We start from the raw sequence: 17,108 nt of genomic DNA on the forward strand, positions 1-17,108 counted from the left end.
GAAGACCATCCTTGGAATATCATCCAAAAAAACTAAGGAATACTTCCTTTACTGAACATTGTTTAAATGATAAAACTGTATTTCATTAGTGTTATGCACCAACAATGGTCTTCCCCACTGGCACATACAACCACAAAGTACTAATATTTGTTTATGCAACAACTGGAGGAAAAACCTTCATTATTTTAGGGCTGTCACATTAAATTTACAGTAAAATTAAGTTTGTAAGCCAGCAAGCATCATTCAGGCATTCTAACAGAAAGGATGCCACTGTTAGATAGCTAAAAGCTTAAGAAGTGAGGCTACAGTTTTCCCTTCTCCTCCCGAATGGTAAGATAGTAAAAGTTTTTCCAGCTTCAACATGAACAGTTAGAAATAACAATTTCAAATTCTCTTTCAACTTGGGAAATATTTTAGAAATTTGGGGGGTTTAATCTATTGGAAAAAACAATGTAGCTTTCTAGCAAGCTCACTCAGTGACAACGACTATCTTGCATTATATAGATAAAAGGAAAAATATTTTAAGTTACGAAGATTTGGGTATCCTGGACACATACTAAGGGAAAAATGCTAGAATTTATCACTTCCAAATATGAAGTACAAGTAAAAGCATGGATATCAAAGCAGTCAAATTTACTCAAGATGGCAAACTACCACAGGAATGAAACACTGTTCCAACACATTTTCTTGAAGTTTTTCCCAAGGTTGGGTCTACTTAAATATTTCTCATCCTAGAATACCCTACCACAGAGCAAGACTGTAATATTTGTTAACTGGCTTGATATTTAAACACTGAAGTACCCGTGTTCTCATTACATTCTTTAATCAGATATAATGATAGATGCATGACACAAACTGCGTATAGAAAATGGATAACTTACTCCACTATTGTATCTCGGTCTGCAATATCACCAAGAACCATGCGTTGTATTATACTGTTGTGTTCCTCCTCAGACAGATTTTTATACGACACAAGAGGAATATTGTACTTTGTTGCAGGAGATGGGTCGACTCCTTGGAGCCATGCATGGTTTTCAATCTCTTCCAAAGATGCCCTTCGCTTCGGGTCTCTCTGCAACATCCGCGTAATTAGACTGTGAACAAAAAATAGATCTAAACAAAATGCACTCACGTGTTTAAAAAACAGCCTTTGTAAAAGCACTGTTAAGAAGAAATTTTCTGCTGTCAGCCCACACAGAACTTTAGAAGTCTCTACAGTAAACAGTGTCATGGGAAATTATTTATTCTCAAAGACATTCCAAATATTGCTGAACTGAAACAAACAATTTAGTTATTTAAAACTATAAATATCATAAACACTACAGTTTTCATTTACTATGCTCAGATTCCTAACCTGATTGTTCTGGTTGGTTTGTTTTTTGTAGGTTTATAGGGCAACTGGCACAGATAGCCTACAGGCTGGTCTGTAAAGTAATAGAAATATAATTTTCTATTATTGCTGCTGTCAACAAGAATATGGAATGCCTCAATAAGTAGAAATATTTTATTTTGAAAGAGCTATCAGATATTTGATTCTTCAGTATCTGTAAAAGGACAGTGATCTGTTCTATCCATGAAGAAATTAAAAAAAACAAAAAACCACAAAACACTATCAGGGCTGATGAACTGACAAACCTACTAATGGGTTGGTACTGAGTGTTTACAAGTACTGGAAGGGAAGTGGATAAATTCCCCAAGCAAACAGAAAAATAAGACTTGATTAGCACAGCACATCTTTGTTCGCTTACTATATGTGAAGTTTCAATGAAAAATTCTTAGGGGAGGTATTTTTGGCTTTGCACAACAACCAGAACATGGATATACAGTTTTGGTGCCAAGGTTTCGATGAAACTTTATTGCTCCAACACGTGGAATGAGAGTTCTATGGTTTTCACGTAATGCTTTTTATTGCACTAACTATACTACACCATGCAGCTTCAAACTGCAAGGCCACACAAATCACAAAAGTAAACACTTTTTTTTTTTAATTATTATTACTTTTTCTTTCAGTGTGAGATTACATATGGAATTAAAAATGGAGGTTAATTCAGACTTCTTAAAACTCTACTGCAAAAAAAAAAAATGTCAAGTAGCTGTGGTCTCTGCCTTTACTGAAAGGAAAGGTGGGGTGAGGCACTGAAGCCTTTATTTTTCTTTGGTTTTGTTAATATTATGACAGAAAGGAAACAAACTATATACTTGACTTTTTTTTTTAAACTATACCTGTAGTAAAACCACACAAACGTAGCACATGTGCCTCCTGCTTTAAGCTTGCCTACGCATCCCAAACCACCAAGAATGCTTACGCTCCAAGCAGTAAGTTTAAACATTCCCAGAGTCTTTTCCCTAAGAAACCTAACCCAAAGAGGACTTGGGTAACCCATCGTACACCGTTGATGAATTGTGCAGAGAAAGCAGATCTACTTGGGCCTTTAAGCAAAATTAGTGTTAGCCAATATATTAAGCAAAAGGTTGCAAAAAGTAAGCTTCCTGGCCTCAGCACAGCATGCGGCATCTCAAGAGATTTGTCTGATAGAATTCACCGATAAGAGCTCTCTTTTAAACCTCTTCCTGTATTATATTTTAAACCTCTTCCTGTATGTAACACTCTTCAAGCTGTTGAGAGCACTGATAGAAGCTTTTCCATGTTACTGGAAATGCTAGACACTAATGACAAGACATGAAAACCAGCTATGGCACTAGATTCCTGGACCACACAGATGACAGGTGAAGAGAGGAACGGTCACTATGACCACCGCTGTAACAAATTTCATTCTGTGTCAAATAACAGAATCCCAGATGCTGCTCTACTTTTCTGACTGGACCACATGCATTTTTGAAGCATTTATAAAGGCATCTGGACTTTCATATTGAAAATGAAAAGATATTCTATAGCAGGTTCAAGAACCCAGCCACACTTTGTACAATAGTCTAAGTGATGCAACTGGGATATATATTAATCAGTCATTAACTGATTGGGAAATATTAGAACGTATTAAAAAAATAAAAAAAGCTGCAGCGAACACTGCAGAAAAACAACACATCAAAATGAGTCATGATTCCCAAGTGGCATATGGTATTTGCAGACAGAATATTTTTCTCCCTTGATTGCCTAGAATGTTGATTTGGAGTTGCAATTTCAGTAGGAGAGGAGCAAAACTTGCTGTGATATCCTTGGGTTTGACAACTTGTATTTTGAACAGGAATCTGTAGGCATCATTACCTTTTTAACCCTTGCTACAAAATACTCTGAGCAACATCTTGTAATTTGTCTAGCAAGAGTAGTGGCCAAAGCCAGCCAGTGGTGAGCAGCTTCTTCAATCATTTATAAAATGCATGACAACTGAGACACAAAAAAAGAAAGATGAATTGTGTAAAATCAAAATCAAGTTTCACACAAGTGTGGGAAAAACTTATTTGCAAAAAATATCATGGGATTAACCTTTAGTAAGAACAGACACAAAGAATTAAAAAAGAAGTAATGAGAGAAGGTACCCAAAAGTAATGGGAATCCACTTCTATGAATAATTCCAAGTTCTGTAGTACTCTACTTACTCTTTACATTCTTTGGATACATGAGGTGGCACTGTGTATTTGCAGTCCATTATCATCGTCAGAGTTTCACTGTCATTTGCTTCTTGGAATGGTGGTTGTCCACAAACCAACATGAAGAGGATGACCCCTAAACTCCATATATCTGTAAATATATAGTACATATTTTAAAATAACTGTTGAGGAAACAGACATGATTACCATCGAAACCGTGAAATATTCTTCAGATGCATACCAGGGTTCTTACTGCACTCTTGATTATGAGCATTACTTATGGAATTTGCAATTCCACTGAAGTACAAAATACAGTAGTTCCATTGTTTGACAGCTTTTTTAGTTTTAGAGGAAAAAAAGAATGAGAATTCATAACTTCAAGGATGCTTAACAGTTTGAGATGCATAACATCTTTGACAGCAAAGTGTTGGATAAAGCTGAAGATAATCTGGTCATTCAGAAGAGAAGAAATCATTACCCTTTTCTTCATAGGTAGACACAGATTATGAGAGATTTGTATTCAAAGCACATTCTTTTTTGAAGGACTAGCATAAACTGTTCTCAGTATGGTTTACACGTTACTCTATGAAGTAGAGAAATTACAAAGAAAGTCATTTATTTCAATGACAGTGAACTACATATGTTTTTCCTTCAGTAGTGTTGCTTTAAAGAAATTCTCTGCTACTTCTGATGGTAAATAATAAAATAAATCATTTACATAGAACTACCTTCTTATACCAATCATATTACAAAGTATGTGGGGGGGGTATTTTTGTGTGTGTTTGTTTTTTAAGTATTTATCACACATAACAATTAACAGTGATATCTACTACACTCCGAGAGTCTTCTTGCTTACTTCTAGTTCTTGCTTGTGTAAAATAAAACGCATTTAACAACTTTCTTGTTCCCTAATGAAATGACATACCAGAAGATAAAAAAGAAGCACTGCTGGGCATGAAGCCCTTGAGTTTCTACTTACTGTAAAATCTATTATTTTGCTCAAATCTTTATTAAGAGTTTGCCTAGAAGAAAATATTTCACAAGTCTCACTGCATTCAATACAGGAAGCTTAAACGTTGAGAAATATTTCATATTGCATAAAAATAAATAAGTAACTCCAATATGTGCTTAGAGAAAAGGCCATGCTCTTAATCTTCAACTCCATGCTCTGGAAATTTCAGTGGCAATCTTGGGTGCTACACCCCAGCATTTCACAGACCTGTACCCAGTAAAACCAAACAAAAAACTGAGCTGAGAGCAATGAGGAAAGAGGGGAGAGCAGCTGGCAGCGGTCACAAGAAGCAGAGCACACCAGCTCTGTCCTGGAAGAGCTTGCAAGAGGGAATGACACAAAGTTACCTACCCAACTGCATCTTGCTTTCTGTGGCCTACTCAAAATACTCAACGTGCATTTAAAGCTGAAGGACGGCTACGATTGTATTTAATAATGTAAATCATACACATTCATCCCCAGAACAATTACTCATTTTGCTAGTTACAACCCATTCTTCATATAGTTTATCTGACAGAGGAACAGAAACACTACATGGTAATTTTCTTTAGAGCTCTAATTTGTAGTAAGTGTAGGCTATTAACTCAGACAATTATTTGATTTCTGTTATGCTTACTAGGGCCTCAGTCCTGTATGTACTGAGCATTTGGAGACTGGTACACCACATCGTGTATACTTGCAAATCCAACATGACTATCCACATGTTTAAGATTCAGTAAGTGCATTAATGCTTTGATAGTCCGAGTCCAGAAAAGTGAATGTTCTGAAATACAGAATTTAAAAAAGCCTCACAAGACAGAGAGGTAATTTCACCTAGGAGGTATACCTTTAATTTTGTAAAGCTACTTACATCTTTCTCCTACTGTTTAGTTTGAAAGCGGCCAGAAAGCTTTGGTGCGTTATCTCTGTCTCACCACACAACAGGTAAGAACCCATTTTTCACAAGCACATAAAACATGTGAATTTATACATTCCTGTTAACAGTCATCTTTTGGATATCAATGTCCTTCCTAGGTTTTTCACTTTGCCTAAAATCTATTTTGTGATATGATCTGTCCTAGTGTTCTGGCTGATACTCCCCCCCACAATAAAATGCTTCATGTGTCCTTTCAGCTTGAAGTATTTTAGAAGAGTCCATATAGCAGCGCACTGTAGGTGTTTATTTGAGAAAATGAAAGCATGACACAGCACAGCAAGAACTAAAATAGTGTTGATAGTGTGAACACAGAGAACTTGAATGCTCCATTTAAACCAGCACAGGGTTGTCTCAACTCAGCTACAAAACACCATTATTTTTTCACTCCTTACACCAAACACAGTGTAAAGGATAAGTGTGAAGGAAGCAGTAAAAAAAGCTCACAGAAAACAGGAAACGTTAAACAAATTTTCGAAGTAGCTTCATTTGAAATATACAAATCCTGAAAGAACACCAGAAAAATGGAACTGGTATACAAGAACTGGATTATTCACTGGTATTTCAAACTACCACAATTATTCAGCCAGCAGTTGCGTGCAATCCTAAACAAAATAAGAACAGTAACAACAGTATCTTGCCCATCCCAATCTACCACAAAATTTTACATCAGCACTTTTTCTAAGACACATACAACACCATGAAACAAAATTAGGATTTTTACTGGCAGATGTGTCTGCAAAAAAAAGTTTTCAGAACAGACAACAGGAATCCCTGTGGGTTTTGTGTTATAAAGTTTTTATTTTGCATGCTTTGAAGCCACTTACAGCTTGACATCGGTAATACTATCAAAAAAGGGGAAATCATCCCCTCTTTGTAAAATGGATCCATAAGCTTGAGGTTTTAAAGTATTACTTATTTGTAAACATCTCTTCTAAATTTAAATAGGCGACCTATTTCAACCTAAATAGGTAACCTGGACCACAAAGATGATCAGAGGGCTGGAGCACCTCTCCTATGGAGACAGGCTGAGAGAGTTGGGGTTGTTCAGCCTGGAGAAGAGAAGGCTCCAGGGAGACCTTATAGTGGCCTTCCAGTACCTAAAGGGGGCCTACAGGAAGGATGGGGAGGGACTCTTTATCAGGGAGTGTAGTGACAGTATGAGGGCTAATGGTTTTAAACTGAAAGAGGGTAGATTTAGATTAGATATCAGGAAGAAATTCTTTCCTGTGAGGGTGGTGATGCACTGGAACAGGTTGCCCAGGGAAGCTGTGGATGCCCCATCCCTGGAAGTGTTCAAGGCCAGGCTGGATGGGGCTTTGAGCAGCCTGGTCTAGTGGGAGGTGTCCTTGCCCATGGCAGGGGGGTTGAACTGGATGATCTTTAAGGTCCCTTCCAATTAAAACTGTTCTATGATGACCTATGCTCCCAACATGCAAGTTTAAAGATGTTGGTTTGCTAGCTGAAGCATAACTCAAAATCCAAGGTTTAGAATCTGAAGTCTTCAAAGCAGATATTCCAAAATAATGAGTTAATGCCCACATATCATTTTGAAATATTTAAATATATCCCGTATCTACACTTCCCACTTTTCTCTACTGGAGATCCATAGCTGCATATTTTTCAGTCAAATTCAGAAAATATACTGCAAAAGACTATAAGAAATGAAAATGCTTTCTTCCATTTAAAGATATAATTTTTGCTCACTTGTTTAATGTAATAACCGCAGTACATTTTGGAAATTTCTTGGTTTCCAGAGTAGTGCTATCTGGCTGACAGAGGCAGAATTCAAGATCTTTAAGCACAGCCACCTTCGAGAAATTGATAAAAGAGAATCAGAGATTATTTTACTACAGGGCTTATTTACCAGATTTTATTATTTCCCCAAACAATACATAAAGCCATACACAGGAACGTTCTTTGCGATACTGTTTTGTGCTGCCACAATCAGCACTGCTCTATTATTCCTTCTGATTAACAAGAAAATTTATCTGTCCTCTGGATCCCAGGGAACCTAATGAAGATGGAGATGGTTTGCGCTCAACTGATATGTACTTTGATCAACACTTGGTCAGTACATGCTGCCCATTCTTGTGCTGTACCCTGCTATTGCCAATTTCTGCTCACACATTAGGTGTAGCAAAAGAAGAATAACTGCTTCTGCTGGGGAGACCACTTCCACCAGCAGAGCAGACAATGGCACCTTGATCTTTCATTTCTAAATACCAAAGAGCATTCTTACCCTATTACAAAAGAGGGTTTCACTCAAACATAGTGAAAGCTTCAGTCAAGATCTAGTGAATCGATTTGGTCAAAAGCATCAACTTTGACAAGACAGTCGCATGAGCCGATTAGAAAGATGTTGGAGCAGCAATGAAATGAGAGCCTGACATCTCATCAAAAGCAAGGCTTCAAGAAAGAAGTAGCATCTCTTATTAGACCAGCTAATAACTGGGGAAAGGGGGAAGAAAAAGAACTCAAAGTTTAAAGGAACATAAGTTTTTCTTTAGATCTCCACACACTTGCAAGAGCATACTTTTTTTTTTTTTTCAGTAGAGGCAGCCCTTACATGTTCTTAATTTGATGTATCTTATGTCAATTCAGGGGATAAATCCTAGTTGAGACGGTTTCCTGCTTTCACACATTATTAGAAGCTGTTGATATACATTTTAAAGCAAAGACGACAACATCCATGTGTATTTTTTACCCGTTCACTGAATGGCACTGGTTCACTAAAGGGCTGCACAACCACCAGAGTAAAAAAAATGCAAAGGAGAGTGCGTAACTTTATGGGCAGAATCTGAATGCAGAGCAAGACTGCTTTTTTGAGACTTGTTAAATGGGCTACACCATTTAAAAAAAAAAAAAACAACTCAACCTTCACTTCAATGCAAATACAGTTTGACATACAGTATACACAGTATAAAGAACTCTGCAGAGATCTGTCATTCCTCCACCTTCACACCCCTGGTGTATCATTTTAAAATATAATATTAGCTATGGCGCTATGTTAATGCTAAAAAAATAAATCAGGTTTTAGACAAAACCTTTGAATGCAATAAATTTATTACTGGATAGTTTAACCAGATAAACGAGCAGGTTTTGTAAGCAAAACTCCCTGACTTGGACCACTAAGACAGCATACCTTTGCAGCTATACTCCCTTAGCACAGAACTCAGACACCAGGGCCAATTCTAGATTTGGCTCTCTTAACTGAAGGAACACAGGGAAGGAAAGGGTTACAGAGACCCATTTTTAGAAGAGCAGATTTAAACAAGAATTTATTTCTCACAATTTCAAGTTTTTACATTACTCTTAGTAAGCAGCAGCTGTAGCCTTTATGGAAACTGCTTGCTTCTCCTCTCCTCCCCTCCAAGGGTCATCTAATTTGCTCTCTGCAGAAAACTGATAAAAACGCAGATTTTAGGCTTGACATACTGCATGCATTTAGCATGCTTATAACCTGTAAAACTTCAAGTGAGTATAGCGAGGGAAGGCACACTTGTATACTGCAGTGGTCAAAATCAAGGTCTCCTTCAAAAGCACAGTGAAGATCTCAAGATGCAATTTAGCCTTTAAATTGGGTACTATTAACTTGAAACTGCCATTTGCTAGAAGAATAAAGTAAGAGAGATTAGAACTTTTAAAGGCGCTAGCTAGCTGCAGAGAATATTGTATTGTTTTTAAAGGCATTAAATAATGTTGATCAGGAAAGGACTGTTTCAAGCAGGATTCCCAGAACCATGACAACCAGGGCTGTGTATACGCCACTTCCTTACATAACATGAAGTCACTGCCATAGAAACCAAGCTACGTCATTAGCTGTCTATGCTATGCTGCTCTTAAACACAGTCAAACATCTGTTATGTTCCAGTTTGAACGCTGCACAAAGGATACCCATATTCATCTGCTTAACCACCAACCTGGGCTTCACCATTTCCTTAGCCATGTATCGCTTTCTAAAGTTCCTGATTTACTCCTAAAAGAAGCACTACAAATTTTAGAATTCCAATTTATGTGACACAGGGGATCCTTATGAGATTTGCCCAAATTTTCTCCCATCCCTCAACAAGTCATAGACACTTGTCACAGTTTATACATACTATGTGAATTTGATTTTAAGCAGCTAAAAATCCATACTCATTTTGGAATAGACACATTTGCATTTAACTACATAAAGTAAATTGAGTCTGTTTAATGAAGTTGTTTATTTCAGACTTTTATGGGGAAAAAGACTTTTTTGTCCTCCTAACTTAAATGTAGAGCTGCTTAACAGTTAACACAGTATATATTGCTCAGTTGACAAGAGATCTTTCTACACAAAGTCTGCTTCTTCAGAAGTGATTTATAATATTGAATCAATCTAGTCAAGTTTTACACATTTCTCATTGCAATGTTTCCTGTAACAACTGAACACAATGGTTCTCTTACCCTAGAAGCCACTTAGAAAGGAAACAAAACAACTTTTATGGACATGACAGATGTTTACATGTTTATTTTGCCACAGAAGAGGTATCAACAGACTGTGGATAAATGAAGGATAGGAATGGACCCTGATTTCCAGCATCAGGGGCAGTTAGTCTAACCACTACCTTAAGAAAGTAAAGAGAATGTTATCACCACTGCTGCTCCAACCTCTTCAGAGCAGATTTATGGAAGAAAGCCCAAGCCATAGAAACCCATTGAATACAAGCCTTGAAAGAGACCCAACACATCAGCACTTCAATATCAAGTTCTATGCAGAGTTAAATATGAAAATCTAATGTAAAGATCATCAGCATCTCTGCACTCTGGGCATATTCAGGGCCAGGCCGCAACCAGGCAGTGTCTGAAGACTGCTGTTTTGAACTCAGACACGAAATCCCATCATGAACTACTTTATTTGGATTGGAATTTAGGAATGGAACCTGGCTGATAACTCAAAAGGTTAACAGTGGTAAGCATGCTTGTTACACGTTGAAATTTAAGATCCTGTTCACAGCATAGGCTATGGAAAACAGAATGAACACTGAAATTTATAGCATAGCTTCACATAATCATCTGAAGAACCAAAACACCATTTAATAGTAAAAATTCATATGACAAGTCAAACACTGCAGAAAATGAGACTTCTATTAAAAATACTGACGCAAAATTACATACTACAGTATAAAAGAATAAAAGCTGGTATGATACTACTGAATTGTTTGAGTGGTGCCTGTTATATTGTCGATATACTTGTGCTTCAAAAGGAGAATAAGAAAAATATTTCCACCTATGTATAAGCTAAAAAGCTTAAAAAGGTTGTATGCCTTGTATAAAAAGTCAGTAGCAAGACAGTGTGTTAACATATTCATTGTGTGTTAACAATTTCAGCATTTCTATGCATTGCAAGTATTTTTACTCATGTACCATGTACACAGACTGCTGTCAGATCTGGAAGATGCTAAAACTGGAAAGCTGTAAAGTTTGAAAAGTATGGGTAAAGAACAAAGATTACTTTTTTGTAGATACTCAATTTTTAGCTGATGGAACTATTATTCTGTTCTTTAACTTTTCATTAAAAAGGCTTTGAATAAGCTTGTGTACTGACCTCTCTAGTTTTCAGAGATGCCACCATCTGCTAATTCAGGTATTTTTGGGGGACTTTGTAAAATGGGATTTATTTTTCCCTTGCAGAAGGCTGAAGAAGAGATCATCTGCAATCAATGCTACCATTTTCAAAATTAACAGGCAGAAATGGTCTTTCTCCTTGTTTTAAAGCACTACAAATCCAATTAAAATTATTATTAGAACACATAGCAGACAAGAGAATTAGGAGAAGTCTTTTCCTTCCCCTATCCTTCCAAAAAAGAGCATAAATAGCAAATGGCATTTAGCAAATTATTTTCATAATTAGCTTATCTGTCTGATGAAACAGTCTGTTCTATATATGTTATTATATTTGACTAAGACATGATCATCAGTAACTAGTCTTATCTTTGGAAGCACTTCTTATTTTCATTCAATCTGGCAACTAGTACTTATTCTTCCCTGAAGACAATAGCATGGGTTTTGCTGGTTGCATAAAACTATTAAAATACAGACAAATAGCTGTATTTGGTTTTTTTTTTTTAAGTAACTACTGCATCTCAAATTTCAGTAAGGATATTTTAACAGACACCACCACCATTGAAAGGTCTTACTGAACACATGCCACTGCCTTTATTCCAAAATAGTTTGGTTTACTCTGATTCATCATTTCTGCATTTAGAAATGCATTCCTTCTCCTTTGGTTTCTGTTGCTTAGCCACATTTCAGAAGTTACTGAATCTACATTAAAAACACAAACAAACCCAACATTTTTTGTGTATACTGACTTTCCAATACTACTACTCCACAAAGTAATTAGCCAGCGTAAAAAACAATATTAATTAGGTAAGCATAGAAGAAAGTTTTTCTCTGTATAAAACACATTCTCAAAATCATTGAACATATTCAACATACATGTTTCATTGCAATGTTTCTAGTCTTTTTTATATATAAATACTAACAACAATTTGCTCCTGGTATCTAAGAAATCCTTAATATTTTCTGATTGACTATCTTTTCCTAAAGGTTTTAGCTGCAAAATGTATAATTTGTACTTTCTTTATAAAAATTAACATCTTAGTAGAGCTTTACACATGAATGCAAAATGTGAACATCTGGCTTATAACTAAGTAGTGCACCACTGATTTAGGTCTCACCAGAACTGTGTTGCCGAATTAGTCAGCCAGAGGCTGAACATAAGTAATCTGAATATTTGCTTGCATGATACATGAAATGAAGCTTCCTGACTGTGGAGATATATTTATCATAATGAAATCTTGCTCCATAACAGCAGTTTGAAATACTATGAAAACTGCTCTCCCATGAACACAGCAAGATGACTAAGAAACATCCCCATACTTAAGTTACAGTTTAGCTGATGTGGTAGTAACTGAACACTATCTTGACAGCTTCTCCTCTGTAGTTTCACTTGGATAAATTAGTCTTTGCATCTCCCAGCAGTTTATTGGTGAATGCATTAAAACTTGTGCATTAAGTAATCCAGAATGGATTATGCTTCATAAATATTAGCTGGCACAGATTTACTGAGAAGTCACCAGGATCAGACTCCCACTCTTCATTACAGCCCCATCACATCATAACTTCACTTCTGAATATAAGGCTCTAATACCGGCAACATAACACCCTCAATAATTTGAAGCATTAAAAGTATTTTTTGTCAATAAAATAATTAGATTAAGGGGGTAGAAAAGGCAGAATCAAAGGATAGCATACTACATAAAAGTTGGACTCCCCTTCTATTAAAAATAAATTTTACTACCTGGACACAAATTGCCACAGAACTTAGGAATACATTCTTTGTTAACATGACATGAATATCTTCAAGGCTGAAACTTTCTGTAAGTATTCTACAACCAATTCCTTATGTTTGCCCCTTCTAAGAAGTATAAAAAGCTCATTTCTGACCATTTTTCAAATTTGACTCTGTTTTTTCAGCAATGTGACTGTTGTGGTTTAACCCCAGCTGGCAATGATACTTGATGAATTTTGATCAAATGAGTTTCTCTTACATGGAAGGTGTAGTGAGCTAGGCTGAGTTGATATAACAAATTTGCTAATGCAAAAGAAGAGCAGGTCCTACTACCTTTCCCCAGAACTCTAGTCCAAGCTGCATACTCCCTTCACCTCCTTTGCACCAGATCTTCCACTCAGTGCTAAGGGAACAAACAGCTCTGCTAACCTGGCAGAAATTAAGCCTGCTGAGAAGTTAACAGTTTTCTGTCAAATTAGCTAATAAAATCAGTTCATTAAATGGTCAGCCATGCAACAGAGTGCGGCACATAACAAGTGCTTGCTCTGCACTGATGCAAGCAAAACGGAAGGGGAAGACCTCTTACACTGGAAGCAGCTGAGTATTACCTCTTTTAGCTTTCTGCAGCCTTACACCTTCAAGCTTGTTCTATAATATATCTAACTATAAATCTTCTAAAGTGTTGCAATGCAACATTAAAAAGGAAGACATTTAAAACAATCAGTGAAAAAGCTTTTGTAGGAATGTTTGCCTTTTATTTCTGTCAAGTTTGGCTGTAATGTGATTTTGAGCATTCTGAAACTCCAAAAAGCTGTCAGGTATGCTAAATGATTCAATACTATGTATTGTTTGCAAGTATCTTACTACTTTTATTTTTTTACTCAAGTCTATCAAATCTTATATTCAGCATTTTTATAGTGTAAAAGGTTATTGTACATACCCACTGGCCATGATGCTTATATTAGTCACTCAATTTGCAAATAACATGCAGAAACCTCAAAACTAGCTCTACACAGGCACATAGCGTCATCAGGGCTACCTAGATATCCTCAAGCACCTGGTAAATGTGGCTGAAGCTTTGAAAGACCAAACACACTCAGCAACACTACATGCAGTTAAGAAGCCCTTGGAAGTGCTTGATGCAAAAAGAAAACAAGAGAATGTGGGATCATTCCAACTGATTCATAGAATTGCCTAGGTTGGAAGGGACCTTTAAAAATCATCTAGTCCAACCATGAACGTAAAACTGAAAAAACATCACTAAACCAGATCACTAAGCACTGTGTCTACCGGTCTTTTAAATATCTCCACTGATGGTAACTTAACCACTTCCCTGGGCAGCCTGTTCCAATACCTGACAACCCTTTCAATGTAAAAATTTTTCCTAATATCCAATCTAAACTTCCCCCGGCACAACTTGAGGCCGTTTCCTCTTGTCCTATTGCTTGTTACTTGGGAGAAGAGATCAACCCCCACCTCACTACAACCTTTCAGGTAGTTGTAGAGAGTGGTAAGGTCTCCCCTCAGCCTCCTTTTCTCCAGGCTAAACCACCCCCAGCTCCCTCAGCGGCTCCTCATAAGCCTTGTTCTCCAGCCCCTCACCAGCTTCATTGCCCTTCTCCGGACACGCTCCAGCACCTCAGTGTCTTTCTTGCAGTGGGTCTGGAAAAAAAAAAGGGGGTCTAAAAGCAGTATCATCTTCTCAGGAAAGGGAAATATATGTATGACAAATGCTCTGTTTCCTTTAATAACGAAAAATGTATGACTAGATAATGAATACATACATCCATTATTATCTTAACATATTGTCAGAAGATATCCAGGTGCAAGTTGTGCAAGAAAGCCAGCATCTCAGCTACTAAAGTAATGAATGTTATTCAAGTGTTTGTCCCCTGCAACTTCCAAGAAGGCAGCAAGTTGGATTTGAAGTACATGAATAGCACTGAGCTACAGTAATCATAATATTCTTGTTAGTCATGTCTTATGAGGAACACCTTGCCACCATTCTCTTGGTGTTGCTGTGACAGACTGTAATGCTAAATAATTGTGATGATACGTAGTGTTATTTGTGCATTACCATACCGTTCTAGAGGCCTGTGCTCAACTGTGCCAAGTTTGCCCATTTCTCATCCCCGGAAGGATGAATTTACTCTGCAAATGTTTCCATGCATCTACAAAATCACATACAGAATACCCAACTACAGTAATAAAAACCTATCAGAAGTATCAATGTCTTCCAGAATTACTGTAGCCCACACAGCACTTAATACTTTGTAGAGATGCCAAGCGGTTAAAACAGAACTTGCTCTCTTCTGACAGAATCAACTAATCTGAAAAACTGTAACTAAACTTCATCACCTAGGAAAGAGGTGATTTCTGTTTATTTAATGATCCGATCTCTGTTGATGCCCGTAGAGTAACAAAGGAAAAGTCTTACCAGAAGCACAGTTTATTCTTTCTCATCTGTAGTTATCCACTCTTGAATACTGCTGGAGTTCACTGGATTAAACCTCTGCTCTAGACAGAACTCTGATCTAAAATAATACATCCATTTGATTTACAAAATGAATTTTGTGTGCAACTACAGTCCTCTCACTTTCCTCTGCCTAGAACAAATTTTAATTAAGTGTGAAAAAAACATGGGAAACTACAAGCAACAGAACTTCTTATTATCTAACTCACTCAGCTTTTTGAAAAGCCCTGGGAACATACGATCATTGCCTAATATTCCTCTTGCATCATTTTAACTACAGCTTTAAACACAAAAGGAAATGAGACACCTACATTAACTGGTCCCTTTTCAAGTGTGAAAACTTAAGTAGCATCACAAAGGAGAGATTAATACTTAAACTAGCTGAAACAGTTTTTCATGAAGCAAGCTTTTCCATGATACTTATTAAGCATAACTTAATGAAAGACTTGCCCTGAATATTTCAGCTCTTTGTAGCAAGAAAATGTATTTTCCTTCATATACTCATTCTAGTATTATTCATAAGCCATCAGAAAAGCCATGCTTGTGGCAAAGGTCTTATGCAAAAAAGACCATGATATATCTTGATCATTTTTTATTGAAATAATTTTTGCGAATATAACAATAATTTTGGATAAATGAAAACAGGCACGGGGTTTTTGAAATACTATAATGAGTGCAAATGTACCTTAACATGCACAGAGTATAAGCAGGGCAATCCTTTTTAATTTGGCATTTTAGTAAATTGAGTTGGTTTTCAAGTGGTCTGATGCTCATAAAGGAGCAGGACCACATGGTTGCACTGGAGAAAACCTGACCTTTCTCATAAGCAACTAGCTGTTAGATTGGTTCGGCTACATCGTAATATCATCTTAACTGGCAAAATACCTTTGCCATTGTCAGTCATTATTATTGCAATATTAACAGCCCTATTCAGCTAATAGCTGACTGAGTTCACAGCACTTCACTATTTCAGGCTATATATATATATATATATATATATATATATCTCTACACACACACATATACATGTACACACATACACCTTGCACATTACCAGCATCAAAATGTAACTGATGTTATCTCTCTTGTGGACTAGAAATATGCATAAATTCAGAAGTAGACGTTTTCACAAGTATGACCTCATCTTCGCATTAAAATTTATCTTTAAAGGTTAAGAAAAGTTTGCACAAGCTGATTTCTCAGTTGCATAATTACATAGTTGGTGATAAATTTCCTAAACATATATTCTTTTAAGATTTTACACTTAAGACTCCATTTGGGGAAAGAAGGCTTTAAAGAAGTCCCTGATATTCCCCCCTCCCTTTAAAATACACAAATAAGTCATATTTAGAAACCTTACATAGCGTATCTTACTTTTTTACCCAGTCAGAAAAAAACCCCACATGCTTCAAGGCCGTTATCTTTTTGGCAACTCATAGCAAATTTTGATATTTTGATTCTGTAACTATTGTACTGACAGTACTTTAGAGATTTTGCAGTGCATTACAAAATGATGAAAACTGTGCTACTAAAAAGTTAGACTACAAGCACTGCAATCTGTCAACTAGGATAGGAGAAGTTCTAGCATCCAGTAACCAAGACAGTATATTGGGGAATAAGTAAGCAAAAACTAATCACTGAAGTGTATTTGAATATTCTCAGAAATAGAACTTAACTAGCATTCTTAAAGATCAGCTAGAAGAAATTATTTTTTTTGTAGTTTTTCTACTATTCACATAAATCCACTCTATATTAGCAAGACCTCCTCCTCTATGAATCCATTTAACCATTTTCTTCTAGTACTATTCCAAAGCATACCTACCTGATTGCCTACAAAGTCCTC

At 36.5% G+C, this 17,108-nt stretch overlaps 1 protein-coding gene across 2 annotated transcripts in view; it reads right to left on the bottom strand.

Annotated features, from left to right (window-relative positions):
- Positions 1–17,108, bottom strand: part of SNRK (SNF related kinase) — a 41,258-nt gene that overhangs the window by 8,665 nt on the left and 15,485 nt on the right. For both annotated transcript variants that reach the window (XM_074575126.1, XM_074575127.1), the window contains 2 exons: positions 3,556–3,697; positions 882–1,094 (listed from right to left, as the gene is read on the bottom strand). In XM_074575126.1, the coding sequence (XP_074431227.1) occupies positions 882–1,094; positions 3,556–3,697 (355 nt within the window). The remainder of the gene's footprint in view (positions 1–881; positions 1,095–3,555; positions 3,698–17,108) is intronic.

This window comes from Larus michahellis, chromosome 2, assembly GCF_964199755.1.
Source record: "Larus michahellis chromosome 2, bLarMic1.1, whole genome shotgun sequence".
Lineage (NCBI taxonomy): Eukaryota > Metazoa > Chordata > Aves > Charadriiformes > Laridae > Larus > Larus michahellis.